Source organism: Vipera ursinii (assembly GCF_947247035.1).
Source record: "Vipera ursinii genome assembly, chromosome: Z".
Taxonomy (NCBI): domain Eukaryota; kingdom Metazoa; phylum Chordata; class Lepidosauria; order Squamata; family Viperidae; genus Vipera; species Vipera ursinii.
In genome coordinates this window covers 100586889-100609898 of record NC_139517.1, presented here as the reverse complement: position 1 = coordinate 100609898, position 23010 = coordinate 100586889, and the positions used below count along the sequence as shown (strand labels likewise).

General features: G+C 36.9%; 1 protein-coding gene and 1 long non-coding RNA gene across 2 annotated transcripts in view; both read right to left on the bottom strand.

The window, feature by feature from the left end:
* The window catches only part of CALCR (calcitonin receptor), a 107897-nt gene that overhangs the window by 65783 nt on the left and 19104 nt on the right, over nt 1-23010 (bottom strand). The window contains exons 3-6 of the mRNA XM_083379401.1: nt 17105-17252; nt 11820-11930; nt 3640-3752; nt 2049-2140 (exon numbers count right to left, since the gene is read on the bottom strand). Of these exons, the coding sequence (XP_083235527.1) occupies nt 2049-2140; nt 3640-3752; nt 11820-11930; nt 17105-17252 (464 nt within the window). The remainder of the gene's footprint in view (nt 1-2048; nt 2141-3639; nt 3753-11819; nt 11931-17104; nt 17253-23010) is intronic.
* LOC310650417 lies at nt 9043-10975 on the bottom strand. Its single transcript, XR_014494370.1, has 3 exons — nt 10919-10975; nt 9930-10008; nt 9043-9319 (listed from the first exon to the last, which is right to left on the bottom strand). It is a non-coding gene; the product is annotated as an uncharacterized lncRNA (long non-coding RNA).

The window sequence follows — 23010 nt, the reverse complement described above, 5'->3', positions numbered from 1 at the left end:
AACATGGCTAATTTTTTCTAGATTCCTTTACAATTAGATTAAATAATTGGGGCTCACCCAAAACTTGGAAACTATTCTTGCTTGCTAATAATAGAATAAAAAATAGCAGCAATTATTAACTCTTCCCAAAATGTGAGGCCCAAATTTAATATTTGCCATATTTGATTATGTCAAATCATTCTTTGTATTCTATTTTGGCACACACACTCTTTAATTACAGTGGAATACTTAGAGTCTGCTTAATGTCTTAAACAAGTGCATACAACTCCAACAAGACATGATTACTTCTATTATAGAGAATTGACACACATAGCACATAGATAAAAGCACTTGTAAGCCAAGGAGGTGGTGGTGAGACCCCTCCTCAAAAAGCCTGTCCTGGACCCAGCTGTTTTAAATATCTATCATCCAGTCTCCAACCTTCACTTCTGGCGAAGGTTGTTGAGAGTGTGGTGGGGCATCAGCTTCCTCTGTTCCTGGAGGAAACTGACTATCTGGACCTGTACCAATCGGGTTTCAGGCCCGGACACAGCATGGAGATGGCATTGGTCGCGCTGGTGAATGATCTCTGGCGGGCTTGGGACAGGGGTTGTTCCTCTGTCCTAGTCCTATTAGATCTCTCAGCGGCTTTTGATACCATCGACCATGGTATCCTACTGCGGCGTCTCAGGGGGTTGGGAGTGGGAGGCACTGTTTTATGGTGGTTCTCCTCCTATCTCCTGGGCCACTCACAGTCGGTGTTGATGGGAGGGCAGAGATCCACCCCGAGGCCTCTCGTTTGTGGAGTTCCTCAGGGGTCGGTTCTCTCGCCCCTCCTGTTCAACATCTATATGAAGCCGCTGGGTGAGATCATTCATGGTTTCGGGGTGGGGTATCATCAGTATGCTGATGATACCCAACTTTTTTTCTCCACCCCGAACCAACCCAGCGATGCCCTCGCCGTGATGTCCCGTTGCCTGGAGGTGGTCCAGGTCTGGATGGGGAGAAACAGGCTTCGTCTCAATCCTGCCAAGACTGAGTGGCTGTGCATATCGGCATCTCGGGTTAACCAGATTATTCCACCTTTAATGATGGGGGGTGAGGTGTTACCCCCCCGTTGATAGGGCTCGTAACTTGGGCGTCCTCCTGGATTCATGGCTAAATTTTGAAGACCATATAGGAGCCGTGACCAGGGGAGCTTTTGCCCAGGTTCGCCTGGTGCACCAGTTGCGACCCTACCTGGACCAAGATGCCCTACGCACAGTCACTAATGCGCTCGTGACCTCCCGTTTAGACTACTGCAACGCTCTCTACATGGGGCTGCCCTTGAGGACCACTCGGAGGCTTCAGCTGGTGCAGAATGCGGCTGAGCGAGTTGTGATGGGGGTTTCCCGATACTCCCATATAACACCTCTACTCCGTGAGCTGCATTGGCTTCCGGTTGCCCTCCGGGTGAGATTCAAGGTGCTGATGATGACCTATAAAGCCCTAAATGGCTTGGATCCGGGATATCTGAGGGAACACCTGCTGCCAGCATCAAGTTCCCTTCGTCCAGTGCGCTCCCACAGGGAGGGTCTTCTCAGGGTGGCGCCAATAAAAGATTGCCGGCGGATAACACCCAGGGGGAGGGCCTTCTCTGTGGGTGTGCCTGCCCTCTGGAACCAGCTGCCCGCGGAGCTTAGGACTGCCCCCGACCTCCGTTCATTTCACCAGGACCTGAAGACCTGGCTCTTTGAGCTTTCCGGCCCAGGCTGAGAATTTTAATTGGGGTTTTTATTTTTTAGGAATTTGATTTAATCTTTTTTAAATTGTTTTTAACTTTTGTATCGATCTTTGTTTTAAATACCCTGTAAACTGCCCTGAGTCCTTCGGGAAAGGGCGGTATATAAATCCAATAAAATAAATAAATAAATAAATAAATAAATAAATAAATAAATAAATAAATAAATAAATAAAAATAAATGTGGCCAGTAAGCAAATGACTGGACTATATGAACCAAAGAAATACTTCTATAATTCTTGCACACGCTACAATAAGAAAAAAATAAACAGTGGAAGGATGTACTCACTTGAAATGGAAGAAAATTCCCAAGGAAATCAACAGGGAAACCATAGACAGTACATGTCCTACTATAGTCATGTAATAAACTATGAAAACCATCTGAAATTTAAAAGAAAAATTAAATGAAAAATGAAAAACAATGAGACATTTTAGAAATTATTGTGAAATATAAATAGTAGTAACAATGACCCCAGAACCTTGGCATATCTTTTACTTTATTTTAGTTACATGGAACTACCTCTCAAAATGATTTAAATTATATCCACATTTACAAAGTACATGTTATAAATAGTATTATTTTACTGTATATATGCATGTATATTCACATGGGTATATAATTAATGTCCCTTGTTCATTGACTATCATAGGTTGTCTTGGTCACATGGTCTGTTCTATTTGATTTCTTGATTTTATAATCTCTGTTCCTGGTGCTGCTATGAGCTGCCCAAACATAGTCCACCTGTTCAAAACCATATCAAAGTAACCTGTGTTCTGCTGTACATTATTTCTCCTTTATTTTTTTCTACATTTAGAATTAATTATGGCAAGATTTTCCCTCATGAACTATCTTCTTAATAGGTATTATGACAAGCTTCTGTAATTGGCCTTATAAAAGTCAACTCCATAAAGATTTACATAAAACCTTGAGAATTATTTCTTATAACGAAAGGTCATAGAGTGTCCTCAGCATTTTACAGAGTATCTTATATAAATCTAAGTAGACTTTTCCCAGAATACTATGTAAGTCATGGTCTAAATGTCTCAGATTTAGATTGCTATGTAATATGTAAGACATTCAGTCTAAATGTCACACGTAAAGGGTTAGGTACAATATTTAAAAAACGGAAATTCAAATCTAAGTCACCTTAAAAAAAAGAAGGAATATAAAAAAGATGTAAAATATATCCATCATTTTCATAACATGCACAAACTTTATGCATGAAAATTTCATTGACCATTTACTTATCTCTTCATATTGTATATAGAAGGCTTTCAGATATCTCTTTCTAATTATAATGAAAGTCAGTCATAATTCCGATTGTACCCATCAGCCATGTAAAGGGAATGTGCTCAGAAATTTTCACTAGTCCTTAAAATCTCACACAGATTATAAAGCCACCATTTTTGTCTTCATTAAAGTCAAGTCAATACATCTAACTTTAGTGATGAGCAGTGAAATTTGATGTTTTATCACTTTTTGAGAGGGGAGGAATACAGGTGAAAAGTCTGTTTATTTTTCTCTACCCAAATGGGGTCAGCATCTTGGCAAAACTGCTTTCCTTGCTGTCAGTGACAATAATGGAGGAAAGAATAAGAGGAAAAGATTGCCTTTGGAATCTACAGCTCATAGTATGTGGACTCATTCAATTTTAAACAATAACCATCCAGGATACAAAACTATAGGCCTTGGTATTACATTAGGAATTTTTGTATAAAACCTGTGAATTGGACATTGATTTCCTGTGGCATCACTGAACATGGCTGAAATAGACAAAAGGCATTGCATCTCTCTATATTGGATCCCTGATTAATATATAAACCAGATGGATAAAAGTTAGGCACCATCAGAACCTTTTCTAAAAATTTAAACAACTTACCTTACGCTTTTCATTTGTAAAAGAATTGCACCGGGTGTAGTTGGACCAGGTTCGGTTGGTTTCAGGATGCCGAAACCACATTCCTGTCTTATCACAATATTTTGTTGCTATTTCTGTGAATTAACAATTCAGTGGATGTAATTCATTTGAGAAACTTGTGTCTGTATATTAAAGCCTATTACATTTCATACATTAATTAACAGTGGCTAGAATTAAAGAAAAATCATTTATAACAACACTGAGACAAATTGTGATAATTTGCCATTTCATTTTGTAAAAATAGCAAATCATTAAAAAGGAAGTTTCATTAATCACTTCCTGTAACATGTTTTGCTCACTGTAAGACTCAATGACAGAATCACTATAACCAAAATATATGAGTTAATTTATTTGTAGCTTATTTGTATTTAATGCATTAGAATGGATAGAATATTTTACACTTTAATTCTTATTTCCTCTTAGCTAAATATTATTTTCTCACTTTAGTGGAGCCATACATCTTTAATTAAGGATGGTCCTACAGGCAGGTAAATTTTAAGAATTTCAGGAAGAATATTCTGCCTTAAATATGAACTGACCAAATAACTGTTTTATTTCTTTAACAATTCAAAATGCCATCCGATTCTTGGCCTGAAAATGCCATCTGAAATGGCCCCACCATTTCTCAGAATTACAAATGTTTGATTGATGGAGTAATGCCACCATTGCTATATTTTTATATCCTTGCAACCACCTACTACAAGGTACTTAGTTTTATTAGGTACTGCTTATAGCCTTATGTACCAGCCACTACAACTCTTTAAGGTAGACCAGACAAAGAAACCAATGTCATTTAGAACTAGAACTACTACTCAGTGACTATATTGTACAAGTCTGAATATGCTTCCCATCCCTCACTTTTCTTGGTATGAATTAGGGAACTCTGAGACATTTACGGTACTCAAATTAGTTTCTTAGAATGAACTCAAGCCGCACTTCTCTTATGTCTGAATTATTAGCAGATCTTCCTTCTGTCCTTGAAGGCCATTCCCTATTTTCTTTCCAGCTGCATACTTACACACTAGCCAGGCTTTCACAACAACAAAGTTTTCCTCCTACTATCTTAAATCCTAGTTTGATTAATTATATTCATAATAGCTAATATATTTGCTGAACATGATGAAATTTTATTGTCTCACAAATGGCTGCCCGTATAACAAGTACACAGCAGCCAAGATTGATTACAGTGTTGGGACTATTTAGACAGAAAATCCCATAAGCAGTTTTTCCCAAGAAGTAAAACTTCAACTACAACAAATTAGCAATTAACCACTATTTTTGGCATTCCATATCTGCTTGAAGCAGTTAATTCATTTCCTTAATTTTAGCACCAGACTACTTTTCAAAGCTAATATATATATATTCTTAGAGTAAAAAGATAAGGAGACTAAAATTCTTCTGAGGAATTTGAAATACTTTCAAGAAATTGGGGATCACTGCTGTCATATACTTGCTGCTGTGAATATAAGTTCTATTATTAGGATCCTTTATTGATTTACTGAAACTGTATTCTATTTTTCACTTTAATACAGCAATAAATAGCTTTGCAGTTTTGTTTTAAAAATGCAATCATAACCCTAAATATTCCTAAGAGAAAATGATCACAGGAGCATTGCCAAAAGCAATTTACCGTAACTGCTTATTCGTTTAATTAAAACAGTGAACAAGGAATGCAATCCTATTAGAAGTTCAAGGGTAGGTCTTATTGAGCCCTTGGTATTCTCTCAGCTTGGTTTTCTTCATACAAAAGGTTCATTACCAACCTGCAAGTGTTATGTTAAAGAATAACTTACAAACAGAAATCTCAATGTGATGGGAGACACCACAGGAAGGGACTAATTTATGAAAATCACTCAGCTAACTCTTCAGGTATTCAACTGACAGTAAGTATATATTGGAGAACGTAGTCCTTCAAATACGCTGTTGCTTCAGAACAAAATGAGACCAAGTATTTTTGATGTTTTTAAATGGCTTCTCTGTTGACCTTCTGCTAGGCCTATATGAAGGCAATAATAGATGTAGTACAAACAATAACGTTACCTTATAAAGGACATGTAATATTCATCTCACAACAGCTTCAAATACTCATGATCCACTTCTCAAGGTGCTAATGTGATATTTAAAGGCCTACACAGTTGGGGATCAAACTGTATGATGAACTGCACTTTGCTATATATGTATTCCTGGGTTTCAAAATATTTGAGAGTTGTCTTTTTTACTCTGCATACACTGAAAACTAACAGAGGACCTTTGTGTGGTTAACATCAGCTTCTGGTTTTGCTTATTCTATCTTAAATCAGTTCCTGATAATAAGCATTGAATTTTTAATTCAGATAGGCCTTGTGTCCATCAACGGATTTGTAAAATCCATCACCATTGATTTTATCTATTTTTCTTTGTTAATGTTCTTTCATTATATTTTATTGCAATTTACTATATATTCCAAATTATATTGGAATTTGATGACCATTTTAAAAGAAAGGCAAAACATAAACCTGTTTCTTCAGATTCTGTTCCCCCCATTATTAAAAAAAAGCAGCAAAAGACTAACAGCTGAGGCAATAAGTTCATCTCTGCTAAGGAGCAGCACCTTTTGTCTGGAAACCCTTGGAATAAGCACTCTTTAAATCATTCAAAAGTATAGATTATCTAAAGCTGGAAAGTGTCTCAAGTATCGCTTAAAGCTGACTGAATACAATGTATGACATTTTTATTGAGTGTTATTTCATTGATATCTAAGGAACATTTATTTCTCTTCAATTGCTTCACTTTGAAGGCAGAGAGGAAGGGGAAAATAAAGAAAATAGCTCCTTTAGTAGTTTTTGAGTCTAAATTCCAATATTTCTCTTTTATTAACAAGCTTGACTCACCAGCAGTCATCAAAGGACATTTTCCTTCTGCTCTATAAAGCTATAATAAGAAGATACTATATTAGCTGCCAGAACTTTCCTTTCCTTATGGTAGAAAATAGAAGATTTGTCACACTGTATTGTGCCTAAGGAATGAAGAAGATGAGGGACTGTTGCTGTTTCGGTTGTTGCTGCTTTTCCTTTATGGAAAAAGGGTTGGTGGATCTTGGACCAGGCAATAGTAAAAGCTCAGGTAATTAATCCCTGTGTGGTTGGATTTTTATATCCATTCATTAAACCCCTGACTGCTGCTTTGGGATGGGGAGTATCTAATTTAAGATACTGTAAATATTTTTCCATCTCTTTTGTGGTAAATATCCTAACAAGATTCCCTGAATTGGCACCCAACAAATAGCACCTGATAAAAAAGCTACTATCATGGTCAAAGCTAAGTTTGACCAACATTCTATGTCACACAGCAGCCAATCAGAAGTGTTGATGAGAAGGTCACACACATTAACTGAGGTGACAACCTTTTTGTACTTTTTTACTGTAGCATTTAAAATAACTTTCATGTGGTCAAAATGGTTGTAGTCAGCCATCAAGATCTAGTAGCCTGATCTGTCATTAATTTCTCCAATCTCTTGTAAAACTATCTAAACGGGTGCTTATGACCTCACCTAACGGAAACAAATCCCAAAATTTAAATATACATTGCACAAAGAAATACTTCCTTTTATTGATTCTATTTATCCTCTCAAGATAACATCTTGGAAATTCTGGGATTCCGTCAGCTAACTATGTCATTGGTTTCCGTTCTCCCACCATTAGGATGAAATCTTGATGAGTAGCTCCAGAAAATTTGCAATTTTATATAACCTCAATTTCTGCTGTTTGTCATCTCTAATAAGAGATGATTTCTTTTATAAGAAATAAAACACATGACAGTTTTAAAAGTACTACTGTAACTGACTAAAATGAAGGACTCCTTCTTATAGCCATGTTAGTATGAAATCTTGTGTCCGTACTTACCAGAAAAAGGATGTCAACAGAAATTGTTCCACCTTAAAAACTCAGGCTGGGAAATGGATTTGGTATGAATCACTAAAATATTTTTATAGGAGCTGGAATTTTATTGTATTTTTATACACATTGTTTATTAAGGTAAAGGTTCCCCTGCACATGCATGCTAGTCGTTTCCAACTCTAGGGGCCGGTGCTCATCTCCGTTTCAAAGCCGAAGAGCCAGCGCTTGTCCAAGGACATCTCCGTGGTCATGTGGCCGGCATGACTAGACGCCAAAGGCACATGGAACGCTGTTACCTTCCCACTGTAGTGGTCCCTATTTTTCTACTTGCATTTTTACGTGCTTTCGAACTGCTAGGTTGGCAGAAGCTGGGACGAGTAACAGGCGCTCACTCTGTTACGTGGTACTAGGGATTCGACATAGGGACGCAGTGGCTCAGTGGGTTAGGACGCTGAACTTGTCGATCGGAAGGTCGGCAGTTTGGTGGGTCGAATCCCGAGTGCCGCGTAGCAGAGTGAGCGCCTGTTACTCATCCCAGCTTCTGCCAACCTAGCATGTGCGGGGGAACCTTTACCTTTACCTTTTTAGGGATTCGACCCGCCAAACTGCCGACCTTCTGATCGACAAGCTCAGTGTCCTAACCCACTGAGCCACCACGTCCCTTCATTATTTATTACTCATTGTCTAATAAGTCACATATCAAACTCTTTGCAAAAACCCTAACTAATTAAAGGCAGTCCTTCCATCCTCAGCAACCAAATTCCATGGGTAATAATAATCCACTTTTTATAGTCTAAGAGGCTAAAGCCTTAGGTGTTTTGAGAGAACAGTCAGTGAGGAGCACTTTATCTTTTTTCCCAGCTCTCACTTCCACAAATAAGGAACAGAGCAGAGTCAGAACCTAAACCAAAATTAACTAATCTTTGGGACCCTTTTCTTGCTACAGTATGTCCTTATGCATCAACAATTTGTAACTACTGCTGACAGGACTTATAGGAAAGTCTCTCCAGATAAAATGGAAGTTAATGTACAAGCATACAGGTGAGGGAACTATGCTAATTAGAAAAGAAAAAGAAAAACACATGAAAAGAGGAAATAATGTGTATGGTAAACTGTAATATCATACAGTTATGGATGATATACTTTAGTATGTAAAAGAAATAGAAGAAAACTTTATTTAATCAAATTCTGGTCCTTAATGAATGTTGTTGTTGTTGTTCAGTCACTAAGTCATGTCCAACAATTTGAGATCCCATGGACCACAGCACTCCAGGTACCCTTGTCCTCCACTGTCTCCTTGAGTCTGCCCAAACTCAGGCTCCTTGCATCGATGACACTATCTAACCATCTAATCCTGTGTGGTTGGTCCCCTTCTCCTGTTGCCTTCTATCTTTCCCAACATCAGGGTTTTTTCCAATAAGTCCTCTCTTTACATTTGGTAGCTAAAATGTTTGAGATTCAGCTTCAATTAATGAAATACAACAAAAAAGAATTTTAAATTATATATACATGAATGTTTTTACAGATTTAAGGACCTAGGAAAATGCAGAAGACACAAATAGATATCCTGCAATGGGACACAATATGAAGTAGTTTCTCTGTGATAATAAATACAACAAAAAGTAATGTGACAATACAGCAGTCACATTTTACAGTGATGAAAATGAGATGCAGCAAAATTTGCGCTTTGCTTATTTCCTTCCGTTTCTTCTTCTGGCACAGCCACGTGGAAGGTTTTGAACATGCATGCTTGGCTTCTGTCTGAACTTGAGACATGAACACATTTGTTTAAATCTGGCAGACGATTTAGAAAGGTTTCTGTTTTTGACTAATTTCTGCTTGCCAATTTATCTGAATTATTTATGGCATTTTTATGCTAATGTCAACAACAGAAATATTATCTAAGTCATTTTGAAAACAGTCACAACAAAGTTTAGTGATGATTAGTCTCAACAAGGCCAGAACTGTAGGCATGAAACCAAGCAACCAAAGGATTATTAGCTATGAATCCTTTCAGCATGTACGTGGAACAAAATAAACAGATGTCCCAGATCTGGTATGGGAAACTGGAGCTAATCCTGCTAGACTTCCCTATTCTCTTTAACTGAAGTTGCAATCTGTGGCCTAAGATTGCCAGCAGTCATTTGCTTACTTTAAGTGTCCTTAGAACAGGCTGTTCCATTGCCTGTTTTTGCCTATTACAAAAACAAGAGAGAAATCAGAAGTGTGTATATTTTAATAGGTGCCTGAAAGTGCAAAAAACAAACTATAGAAATATAGATTCTTCAGTTTGTCACACACTGCCTATTCCTTCTGCTGAGCACAATATATTTTTAATTTTTAAGCTACAAATAAAGAAATGAAAATATGACTTACAAGTCAATATGCCCATTCATACAATATTCTAAACCAAAAAATCAACCAATCATGATATGGTTTAGCACAGTACAGAAACCTATAATTGGGGAAAAATGTGAATGTGGATTTTCTCTATTGGCATCTTAACCTTCAAGACATTATTAATTCTGAAAGCAATCCCTTGGCAGAAAACTCTCACTCCCACTCTGTAACTGTGGAAATCCCATTTTCTTTTCAATTTGATTAGCTTTATCCCACCTTCTGGCCATCAGTCAACTGATATTTCAGATTATAGAAGTGCAGACTTAAACATTTTCTATCTGCACTCATATAACAGACTACAATTTTGCTCTAATATAATATATATAATATATCTAATATAAAGCATCAGTCAAACTGAACAAACATTCATATATGACACAGGTCTGCAACCTGCGGCTCCAGGGCTGCATGCGGCTCTTTCAGCCGTCTCCTGCGGCTCCCAGTCCTCTGCCATGTGCAATCCAAAAAAAAAGTGGGACTAAAAAAGTTCAACCAATCAATTCAAATATGCAGGGTAGGTGCATATCTCGCCTTGGCTCCACTCTTTAGTCAACCCCTGTTCTGCACATGCGTGCATGTATGCGCATGCGCACACATTTTTTTGTGGCTCCCAGTTTTTCCTTTTGTGAGGGAACCAGTTCTGAGTGGCTCTTTCACTGTTTCAGGTTGCTGACCCCTGTTATATGAGAACTACATAATGGTAGATTGGACAAAAATGTCTCTCTTTAATAATTTATTTGATGGTTCAATTTATCAATCTTTGGGGAGATACAAATAGTATATACATTGCTATGAATATTTTAGAAATAATAAGAACTACACACTTGGTGACTTCATAAAATGTCGGTGATGTTTGCAAGGTATGGTTTAAAAAAGGTACAATAGTGTACACGATGGTGCAACTGAAACTTGATAGTATACAGTATATACAATAGGGAGAATTTCAATCACACTTTTGTGGCTACCTTATTGATTGTGTTGACTATATCCCTATAACAGGCATGTCAAACTCGTGGCATCATGTGATGTTGTGCGATTTATCTGAAATTTTTCCCTATTGCCGGCAATGGGGTGGGCGTGGTTTCAGCATGATGCATCTGGCCCGTGGGCTGGCAGTTTGACATGCCTGCCCTATAAAGTATTACAAATTTGAGAATTATGTTGCTTCAGTTTATACAGCAGCCTTTGATCATAAAATACAAAAAAAAAATAGGAATGACATTCATGTCACATGAATGAACCAGTTTCAGTAACTGCTATTTAATTCTCTACCAATAGAATTATGATAAAAATGACTGACATAAAAAATAATGCTATTTTATGGATTGCAGAGTCAATATGACAAACAGCAAAAGGATTTAAAGCAAAACATCCTGAACATTCAGAGTAGGTGTGAATAGAACTCAGTAATGATATAAATAAAAGCTATTTAACCTGCTCATTTTAATTTTAAACAGGAAGACTTTTTGATTTTACTACTGTAATATTGGCATTTTAAACAGGAATTACTACTTGATTTCACTATTGTAGTATTTGCATTTTTAAAAAAACAGGTTATTTTTCTGTTTACAGATTGGATTACAGTTCATCTGTACACATTCTGTTCTGTGCATTTTGTCCTACATAGGAGTATTTGCAAGTAATTTTCTCTACTGACCTGCTAATGCATGTATTTTTTAAATGAGAGAATTTGTATCAAAAGCTTGGAGAAATCAGAAAAATTCACAAAAGATAACCTCTCCAGCATATGTACAATAACTAGTTATGGACATGTAAATGCAAATCAACTGTACTTTAACGTTGATAAAAATTATATTTTCGTTTCCATATTCCACCGATTGGTTGAAAGTAACAAAGATATTATACCTGTTGGATCAAAGTCTTGAAAATAATTGGGACAATTCTTGTCAGCATATTCTCCAGCTGGTGTATCATCCCAACACAGCCATCCATCCCAGGTCCGGTTACAGTATAATCCTAGAAATTTGAAAGAAATATAGGTTGATAGTTTGGGGGGAAATACATTGGCCTCATTTCCTAAACTCAGAGTAATGTCTATCATGTTCACAAAAACTCCTAGCATTGTTGTTTTTGCACTAAAAGGCAAAGACTCCTTTGAGTTGAACTTGACTCCTAGTGACTACATCTGTAATTTTCTTGGCAAGAATACAGAACTGATTTCCCGCTGTCTTCTGAGATATTTTTTTTCAATTTTGCAGAATGACCTTCCATCCCAAGATATTGTATTATCTAATTTCTAATTTGGTTCAACTTGACTTAGTTTTTGAAAGCTGCCACGTTCACTAAGTTCTGTCACCCGAGGTGGATAATATTGTTATTATTAATTATTAATTACTTCACATTACATCCCATCAATCCATGATAATAGAGTAAATTAAATGAGATCTATCAGAATTTAAATGGGGAGAGTGACTATAAGGGGATAGGATTACTTAGGCAGGATGGTACTCTTGAGCAGGGGTGTCAAACTCAATTTCATTGAGGGCTGCATCAGCATTGTGGTTGCCCTCAAGGGGCTGGGTGGGCGTGGCCTACTGGATGGGCATGGCTAGAGTGGGTGTGGCCTACTGGGTGGGCGTGGCCAGCTCTACATCGTTCGCATCAAGGGTGCCTATGGGGGCCTGGGCAGGAGTGGGACAGATCTGAGGGTCTCTGGCAGAAGGAGGGTCTCTGGGCCAAGACCAAGGCAGTGGGGGCCGTTCCCTCACTGTTTCCAGGATGGCTTCACGGGCCACATGAAACCACTTCGCGGGCCGGATCCGGCCCCCGGGCCTTGTGTTTGACATGTCTGCTCTTGAGTGTCAGAGCCACCAAAATTTGGATCTGACAGTATAATTATGTTACTTAAACCTGATAATAAATCAATGAAATGGGAAAGTTATCTTGAAGGTTCAGGGGCTAAATTATATTAGAACCCAAGGCATGTGGTAAAAATTGTTAAATAAATGTAAAGTACTTGGCCGCCCTTGGAGTTGCTGCCTAAAAAGAAAACCACAACAACACTGATTTGTTGGGCAGTTTGAAAATAGCTCCCAGGTGTACTTTCCTCAAGATGGGAGGTCTAAGTGTTTCAGTGTGGGTGGAAGTTCTTTTCTTAGAAGCACAAAAGTTAAAATGTTCAGTTTTTCTTCTGATAAATATTGACTGCAGGACTCCATCAGAAAAATCCTATTTTTTTTTAGATATAGCACATTTTCTTCCAGACTTTGTAATGGATAAAAGAACCCTATCATGGAATTAATGGAAAAGATTAACAAAAGAACAAAAATGCAACCAAAATATATTTCTGAAAGACAGCACAGCCAGTTATGTAGGAGGCTTAGTTTTTAATTTTGAAAAGATTTGTCATTCTATGAAATGAACAACATTTGTATTTTTCAATACACTACTGAAAGTTTTTCACCCAGGGGAAATAAAACACTCTCTTCCACCTACACATTGGGGTTATTTTTGAAAAGAGGATAAAAACTAATTTTATTTCTGCACAATATGTACTTTCAATCTGCTTATTTGTTATCCCCAATTATTTGTTGCCTCATTAAAATAATCTTTTTTTCCTTTTTATCGCATATATCTTTTCAGTTCTGTATTATGTAACCTTACCAATAATATATTTTTTCATTTAGCAATGATATCTTTGCTAAATGAAATGAAGGTAGCATTTTTTTAAGAGCTAAAAGAGACCCCTGCTATATGTGCCACAATTTTAAGGCTTTGAATGGCATGCAGTCAAGTTAAATGACAGGGGATGAGAACAAATGGTGCATCATGATGCAGTGGATTTCTTTTGCATATGTTCTACCCAAGGAGAAAAATTGACAAACTCTTTTATAGATATTTGTAGAGTACCTTGCTTAAAACAGTATATCAAGAATAATTCTCTAATATTTATTATTAGGTATTTAATATTCCTGCCTTAGGAGAATGAAATTCAAATTACAAAGCTTCTCAAAAATATTATATAAAAGTAAGCTTTTGTTGTGGGATGCGGTGGTTCTCAGTGGGTTAGGACGCTGAGCTTGTCAATCAGAAGGTCGGCAGTTTGGCAGGTCGAATCCTGAGTGCCGCGTAACAGAGTGAGCGCCTGTTACTCGTCCCAGCTTCTGCCAACCTAGCAGTTCGAAAGCATGTAAAAACGCAAGTAGAAAAATAGGGACCACTCCGGTGGGAAGGTAACAGCATTCCATGTGCCTTTGGCATCTAGCCATGCCGGCCACATGACCACGGAGATGTCCTCGGACAAGCGCTGGCTCTTTGGCTTTGAAACGAAGATGAGCAATGGCCCCTAGAATTGAAAACGACTAGCACACATGTGCAGGGGAACCTTTACCTTTTAAGCTTTTGTTGTGAGGACTTTAGCGGCAATAGCAGTATTAAGTGTTTTAGATCTACTCAATCTTAAAGATGATGTTGAAATTAATATCTCACAACCAAGTTTCCTAGACTGCTTGCCTCTAGATATTTCATACCACAATATGCTCTAATTATATAAAAATGGTAAAAATAAATGTGCATTCCCAAACATGAGAAAAAAAGAACTTTTAAGATATTCAGATATTGGCAGAGTGATGCAGAATTTTATGTGCTTCACTGTGAAAAATTAATGTTTGTCAAAAAAAGAAAAATGACTGCATTGCAGCATAATTCTACCAACTTTTCTATATGCAAGTCAAATTTAATCTTGTCAGAAGAAATGTAAAGTCTAACTGCTATGAAAATAAGCTACATAATAAAACTACATGTGGCAAAACAAGAATAGATTTAAGAATTAATGAGGTGTTGAATGATTATTGATTGAGTACAGATAGTTCTTGACTTACAACAGTTCATTTAGTGACCATTTGAAGTTACAATGGCACTAAAAAAGTGACCTATGACCATTTTTCACACTTATGACCACTGTAGCATCCCCATGTTATGTGATTTGCTTTTAGATGCTTGACAACTGGCTGCAATGTCCTGGGGTCATATGATCACTTTTTGTGACCTTCTGACAAGCAAAGTCAATGTGAAAGCCAGATTCACTTAACAACCATGTTATTAATTTAACAACTTCCATATTAACAAATGTGGAAGAAAAATCATAAAATGGGGTGAAACTGTTTAAACAAATTTCTCACTTAGCAACATAAATTTTGGGCTTAATTGTGGTCATACGGTGAGGATTACCTGTAGTAGGTTCTATTGAAACACAGATTTAGTATATTCTCTTTAAAAGTATTTCCACTTGTATTGCCTTGGTCTATATTGGGGTGTCAAACTCGCAACATCATGTGACGTGTCACAACGTATCACACCTTTTTTCCCCATTGCTGGCAGTGGGGTGGGTGTGGTTTTACCATGATGCATCTGGCCCGTGGGCCGGCAGTTTGACACCCCTAGTCTATATCAAAGCCAAGCAAATTACATTTATGGCTAATTATACTAAGTTTCTCCTCCACAGATGTATGGCATTACCGAACTGAAAACTGTATACAAGCTGTATGTTGGATGATCTCTCTGCCTCTGTTCTCTTTACCCTGCTTGCTAATTTTCAGAAATCAATGAATATTCAGGACAATATTCAGGACTGTCTGCTTTCACAGCAGAATCCTCCAGCAAAGCTCAAGAATGGCTTTTTTGAAAAGTGAAAACCAAAACAAAGAATAGCTCTTGATAAAGTAATATATATATTCAAAGAATGACTTTCCTTGGAGTCAAATATTTTCTTACAGTTATTTATATGTAGTATTCATTAATCTCTTTGATGGTTCTGCCTCTTTTATTCAGCATGAACCAAGTAGCATCTCTCTTTTTAAAAGCTAGCACTTTAAAAACCACTTAACTTAAACATTCAGCTAGATGAGCTGCTTCATTCTACTCCAGAGATAACGGTACAAAGGATCTCCCTGGATTCAGCACAAATGTATTTTTTTTCCTTAATTGGTATAAATTCCCTACTGAGGGTAGGAATTAATTAATTATCAGAACCTATTCTTTATTTCCTTTTTTTCTTTGATAGAACAAAGCAAAATATATTTATGTCTAAATAATGAAATGAAGTCATCAATTAAATAAAGCAGGTTTTATTCATATGATATATCCATCCATAGCTAAGTATAGTATATTCAGTAGAGATCATTTTCTATATTCATTAAAATGATATGGTTGGGTCTGTACATGTTAGACTAAAATATAGTTAGGTACTTGTATGCTTGGTATGTCATAGCCACAGAGAGATGAAACTGTGAATAATTAAGAGATAACTAGGAAAGAAATATAAGAACAAAAATTACTAGGAAGAAGCTTTGAATTAAAGACCTAATACTGTTTTGTCTACATTCAAATGATGAGTATAATAATAGTACAGATAGTCCTTGATTTACAACCACAATTGAGTAAAAAATCTGTTGCTAAGCAAGACAATTGTTAAATGAGTTTTACGCCATTTTATGACCTTTCTTGCTACAGTTAAGTGAATCACTGTAATTGTTAAGTTACTAACATGATTGTTAAGTGACTCTGGTTTCTCCATTGACTTTGCTTGTCAGAAGGTTGCAAAAAATGATCACATGACTCTGGGACTCTGCAACTGTCATATATACGAGTCAGTTGTTAAGCACCTGAATTCTGATCATGTCACCATGGGGATGCTGCAATGATTACAAATGTGAAAAATGGTCATAAGTCACTTTTTTCAGTGCCATTGTAATTTTGAATAGTCACTAAATGAACTGTTGTAAGTTGAGGGCTACTTGTATTTGTTTTGTCTATGAAATCTTGTGATAATTCAAATCTAAATATAAGACAATACAAAAAATATTTTCAACACGGGGAAAAAAAGGCCTAGAAATCTGAACACCAAATTAGTTGTAAAGAAATATTGCCCTGCAGAAGGTATTCAAAACACATTCAAAATGAATAACCTTCTGCTTAAAGAAATATTATACATAATCTAATATTATCCTTGACACTTTCACTATTTATAAAATTTTGTGAGATTTTCAGTCTAATTATAAAGAGATTTTTTTCTGTTTATAATTATGTTCATGGTCGGTTGGTTTTTTTTGGATTTTCAGCCATCCAAATCCAGCACTGCTTTAAACAATAATTTTAAAATGTTTTTTTCTTTCTCTTATTTGTTTCTTTACCTTTTTTCTTGTAAGGAGGTGCTCTGTTCATCCTTTCATAGCACTTGAACTGTGAATCTATTATTTTCTGGCGTATCGCTGAATATTCCATAGACTCTAAAGTAGGATTGGCATAACTTACAGTAGTGGGGAAACTTGGAGCCATCCTCTGTATTAAAAAAAATCTGTTAATATTTGTAAATTATATCAGGACAATACAATAAAAACACTTTTTTATTTTGTTTGTTTGATCAAGGAGTTTGGAGTTGCCAAGAAATGTACAATGCTCTTAATCTCAGGGACATGTATCTATGGAGTTGACCACAGGTAGGACTCAATGCAACTTTGAGTGATTGCTTGCCTTGATTCCCTGAGAGATCTTCTACCATATCATAAAATCATACATAGAAAAACTGTGTGAAACACTTCATTCACATACCCCACCCCACCCCTGTTATCTGGTGTAAGAGTTTTCTGTAATTCCTTATCTCTCCTTTTAATGACAATAGTAAGATACAGTCATTAAAAGGTGGTTATCATTATATCCTTGTTAGTAGAGATTGTTGCTATTGTATTCTTTGATTATGTTGTTAAATTAATGTTGGAAAGAAAAAAAAGGGAACAATTCCCTGCCCCCATTTCAATAGCACAACTACATTTCTTTACAGCAATATCCCATCCATTTTATTATAAATTTCCAGTGTTCTCAATACCAAGTAATGCTTATCTAATCTAACTCTTTCACATTCCTGTAGCACATCCAATTTCAGGACAATGTTTTACATAGTGATGCAAATAAATGTAACTACTATGTAACCACAGTTAGTTCACATATCAGCTAATTTTGAGTATGCATATTTTATCTTCGTTCATATAAAGTTGTGGAATTGTGTGTATTCCCATAAACTAAAGTAATATTATTTAAAGCAGACATGTCAAACTCGCGACGTCACATGATATCACGCAATGTATCAGAGCTTTTTTGCCATTGCCAGCAATGGGGTGGGCGTGGCTTCCTGATGACGCATCCAGCCCCTGGGCCGGCAGTTGACACCCCTGATTTAAAGTATGAGTAGGCAGAAGAGCGATTTATAAGTACTCCCAGGATTCTGGATAATTTGCCCGGTTTCTGACAAAGATAGATAATCAAAGAAAAGTTGGATAATGCTGTTCGTTATGATTCAGGGATACATTAAAACAACAATAACAAAAAGAACACTATTGGAAATGTTTTTATGTTAAGCTGGAGAAATGAAATAGGCTTTTTTGACGTATAAAACCCAAATAATCTAAGTCAGTGACTTTTGGTGACTCAATTTTTGTATGCATGAAATTTTCTTGGTATCAGTTAATTGCCTTCTGGGATACTTTTTAAATCTTCCAATCTTGTTTACAGGACAGCTACCAATTGGATTTTTGCAGCTCTGATCAGATTGCCCTTGTCTATACATCTGGAATTTCCTGGTAATCTCCCTTTAACTTTTAAGTCCACATAAAATCAGTCAAGCACTGTTAAATACCTAGGACACCAATATTGAAGAATGGATTATTTTTCAAACATGGTTCATTGAACAAACCATAGCAAGTTGTTTTTTATATGTCTCCAACAATAAGGGGTGGATTCACTCATCATGCAGGACTAAACCAAAATCAAATCATATTATGATTTTACATTGAGCAAAAACCATGTAAATCAGGTTATGCATCAGGAATTGCCAATTACTTTCATTCTACTTCAATCTGCAGAACTTATTCAATTAAAAGATGTAAATAGTAGGGCTGTGCCTAGCATGTGAATGATATATGGAGCACAGGGGCACAAATGAAGCCTTTGACTTTTGTGCTTTTTTTGCCTTTTGCAGCACTGGGCTTCGCTGCCTGGGTTTACCCTCCCAACTGCCCTATTCAAATATTTTGCACCGCTTTAATAAGTAGATTCATATGTGAATGTTTTAACTGACCAATATCTTTCTCTGTTGAAATAGAAATAACTTTTTAAAAAGGAAAGATATTTTGCTGAATGGATCTAGTATTTGATACAATCAAATTCTTAGACATGTACTATTAAAAAGAAATCCCACTGAATAAAGTAAGGATTACTTCCAAGTAAGTATGCATAGAGCTGTCCTATTAAAGTGCAACATACTTTTTCCTTTTATCCATATCTTGATAAATTTCTATATAAATCTTTATACTTCTGAGTGCAATATGTGCAGCAGATACATTTTTGTATCATGTTATTTCTTCTTCTTTGGATATAGTATATTTTAATTACAACCTTTTATAATAATAATAATAATAATAATAATAATAATAATAATAATAATAATAATAATAATAATAATAATAATAATAATATAAAGTTGGAAGGGACCTTGGAGGTCATCTAATCCAACCCCCTGCTCAGGCAGGAAACCCTATACCATTTCAGACAAATGGCTGTCCAGTCTCTTCTTAAAAACCTCCAGTGTTGGAGCATTCACCACCTCTGGAGGCAGGTTGTTTCACTGGTTAATTGTTCTAACTGTCAGGAAGTTTCTCCTTAGTTCTAGGTTGCTTCTCTCCTTGACTAGTTTCCATCCGTTGCTTCTTGTCCTGCTTTCAGGTGCTTTGGAGAATAGCTTGACTCCCTCTTCTTTGTAGCAGCCCCTGAGATATTGGAACACTGCTATCATGTCACCCCTCACCCTTCTCTTCATTAATCTACACACCCCCAATTCCAGCAACCGTTCCCTATATGTTTTAGCCTCCAGCCCCCTGATCATCTTGGTTGCTCTTCTCTGTACCCTTTCTAGAGTCTCGACATCTTTTTTACATCGTGGTGACCAAAACTGGATGCAGTATTCCAGGTGTGGCCTTACCAAAGCATTGTAAAGTGGTATTAGTACTTCACTTGATCTTGATTCTATCCCTCTGTTAATGCAGCCTAGCACTGTGTTGGCTTTTTTGGCAGCTGCAGCACACTGCTGGCTCATATTTAAGTGATTGTCTACTAAGACTCCGAGATCCCTCTCACAGTTACTACTATTGAGCAAGGTACCACCTATACTATACCTGTGCATTTGATTTTTCCTGCCTAAATGTAGAACCTTACTTTTTTCACCATTGAATTTCATTTTGTTAGATAGTGCCCAGTGTTCGAGTCTGTCCAGATCCTTCTGTATCTTCTGTATTTTGTTAAGACTGAAAGTTGTTTCTTCACTGTTTCAAGACTAAAATGACAAAGGTGTACAGCTTTGGAAAGTTTAGGTGATCTTGCATTTATTACATTTCCAATATCACTTTATTATTCCAATTTGCTGTGGTAATATAAATAAGGAAGTCTACTGATGGCATGAAATATTTCTCTTTCTCTGGGTTATTGCATGAGGCATTTAGAAATATATTTATCTGTTCTTTTCATAAAGTATTCTGCTCTTCTATGAGACACTTAATGACCCAAGTATGAAATGCCATTGTACATCTAAAAGAACACATGAAGACTTTTACAGTTCAATATCAGTTTGCTTTTCAAAGGCAGAAGCAGGAACGTTTGTCATCATTGCATTATTTAATCGGACAATACTATTACATCAATAGAACAATTTTCTTGGTGTTGAAAAAATAAATTGGAACCATGTTAACTGTCATGTTCTCACTTTTACATCTATTCAATCCAATATTTATAATCTTTATACAAAATCTAACAAAAGCTATATGCGAGTTATGTGTTTCAGCTTTCATCAGTCAAGTAAGTATGTTGAATAGATATTTTTAACCCAACCATAGGTTAATTTAGAAAGTTTATTACAGTCTGTCAGATAATAATCTCCCAAAGCAACTAACAGAGATTGAACAAGATAGAAATTACTTTAAGATGCTAAAGTTGACAGAATAGCATGCTGTATAATATAGATCACATTAAAAGATAATCGAAGAACCATAACTGAAGTGCCTCTTCCCATTGATTCCCTCTATTCTAACTGAATGTTGGGAGACCAAAAGAAAGCCCTCTAAGGATGGGATGATATTAGGTATTACCAGTATAATTTGAGGAGTATGGCATCCAAAGTCTACCACAAAAACTGTTTCTGATGAAATTCATTTGTTCATTTATTTACCATTTATCTGTCTAAGTCAGGGGTGTCAAACTCAATTTCAGTGAGGGCTGCATCAGCATTGCGGTTGCCCTCAGGGGGCCGGGTGGGTATGGCCTGGGTGGGCATGGCCTACTGGGTGGGCGTAGCTAGAGTGCGTATGGCCTACTGGATGGGCATGGCCAGCTCTACATCGTTCGCATCAAGGGTGCCTATATGGGGGCCTGGGCAGGAGTGGGGCAGATCTGAGGGTCTCTGGGCCAGGGCCAAGGCAGTGGGGGCCGTTTCCTCACTGTTTCCAGGATGCGGGCCGCATGAAACCATTTCGCGGGCCGGATCCGCCCCCCGGGCCTTGTGTTTGACATGTCTGGTCTAAGTTCATGATATTAGACAGCTAACAATAGTAAACATTTATGTAGAAACAAATAAGCAAAACCACTCATATTAAAACCTTATAAACACAATTAGTAACCAAGGTACAAAAACCAACAGCAATTAACATAACCATGGACCCCATAAGTTATTAGGTCTTATAAAAAGACACCAGGGTTGGGGCCAATCTAATCTTCAGGGAATGCTGTTCCAAAGGGCAGGTACATGGCTAAAATGAGTGTCTTCTGGGTCCTTCCAGGTGACATGCTCTACCTGGGGATTAGGGTATAATCTGTTGGGAAAATTAGACAAAATCAGGAAGACCTTCAAATAATTCAAATGTTTGGCACTTTTGTCCATCTATTGAGTTCCTTCCCAATGACATCTGGGATAGGCAGATGTTGTTGGTATTAAAGGTATCATTGCAGGATGTAAGATGCTTCAAGTAAAGCTGCTTTTTGCAACTGACTGATGGTGATTTTGCCAGTGCAAATGGTGTTCCAGTGGTGCTCCAGATGTTCTGAGATCGCACTCAGTATATCTATTGCTATTGGTACTACCTTTGCTTTATTTTGTCACAGTCATTCTACTTTTATTTATAGGTATTTATACTTTGTAATTTTTCCCCCAGTTCTTTCTCTTCTCTTTTACTTCTGCCTTATCCACCATCCAGACTTTGTTGTCTTTCATATCAACAATTGTTCAGTTTGGGATGTTATGTGACAGGTCCTTGTCTGTATGAATTCTAAGTCCCATAAATTCTTCATTATCTATTATTTTATCTGTTTTATGCTCTTACCAGTTCTTGCTTATAGTCAAATGATATTTCTTTCGGATCTTCCAAAGTTCTATTGTTGCTAATTTGTCACACCGTTGTTCGTAGTCAGTCTGTGAGATCTTGTAGCAGCTAACTAGGTGGTCCACTGTTTCTTTAGCTTCTTTGAAGAAGCAGTACCTGCTGTCTGTTGTTGTCTTTTCAATTCTGGCTTTGTATGCATTTGTTCTTAATGCTTGATCTTGTCCAGTCAGAATTAGCCCCTCTGTCTCTTTCTTAAACTTTGCTGCTCTTAGCCATTGCTGGGTCTTTTACTTATGTGCTTTCCCTGATAGTTTGTGTGTGTGTGTGTGTGTGTGTGTGTGTGTGTGTACTAGCCAAACAATACTTTCACTTCCCATATCTCTTTTCTGTTCTTCATTTGGTTTTTCTTGTAGGCCAGTTTGGTCTCTCCAGTAGTCAGTAATTTATTTATTTATTTTATTTTTAGATATACTAAATTTAGATATACTAACTGTTAGATACAATTTAGATATACTAACTGTTAGATCGTGGGCTCAGGACCACATGGCCAAGATGGACGGCACAGGACAACAGGGTTCAGCGTAACTTCCTTTATTTATGTAGCACAGACTTGGCAAACAAAGGGGCAACTGCCCCTCTTATATACCTAGCCAGGTATACTTGGAACCAATCCCATTGTC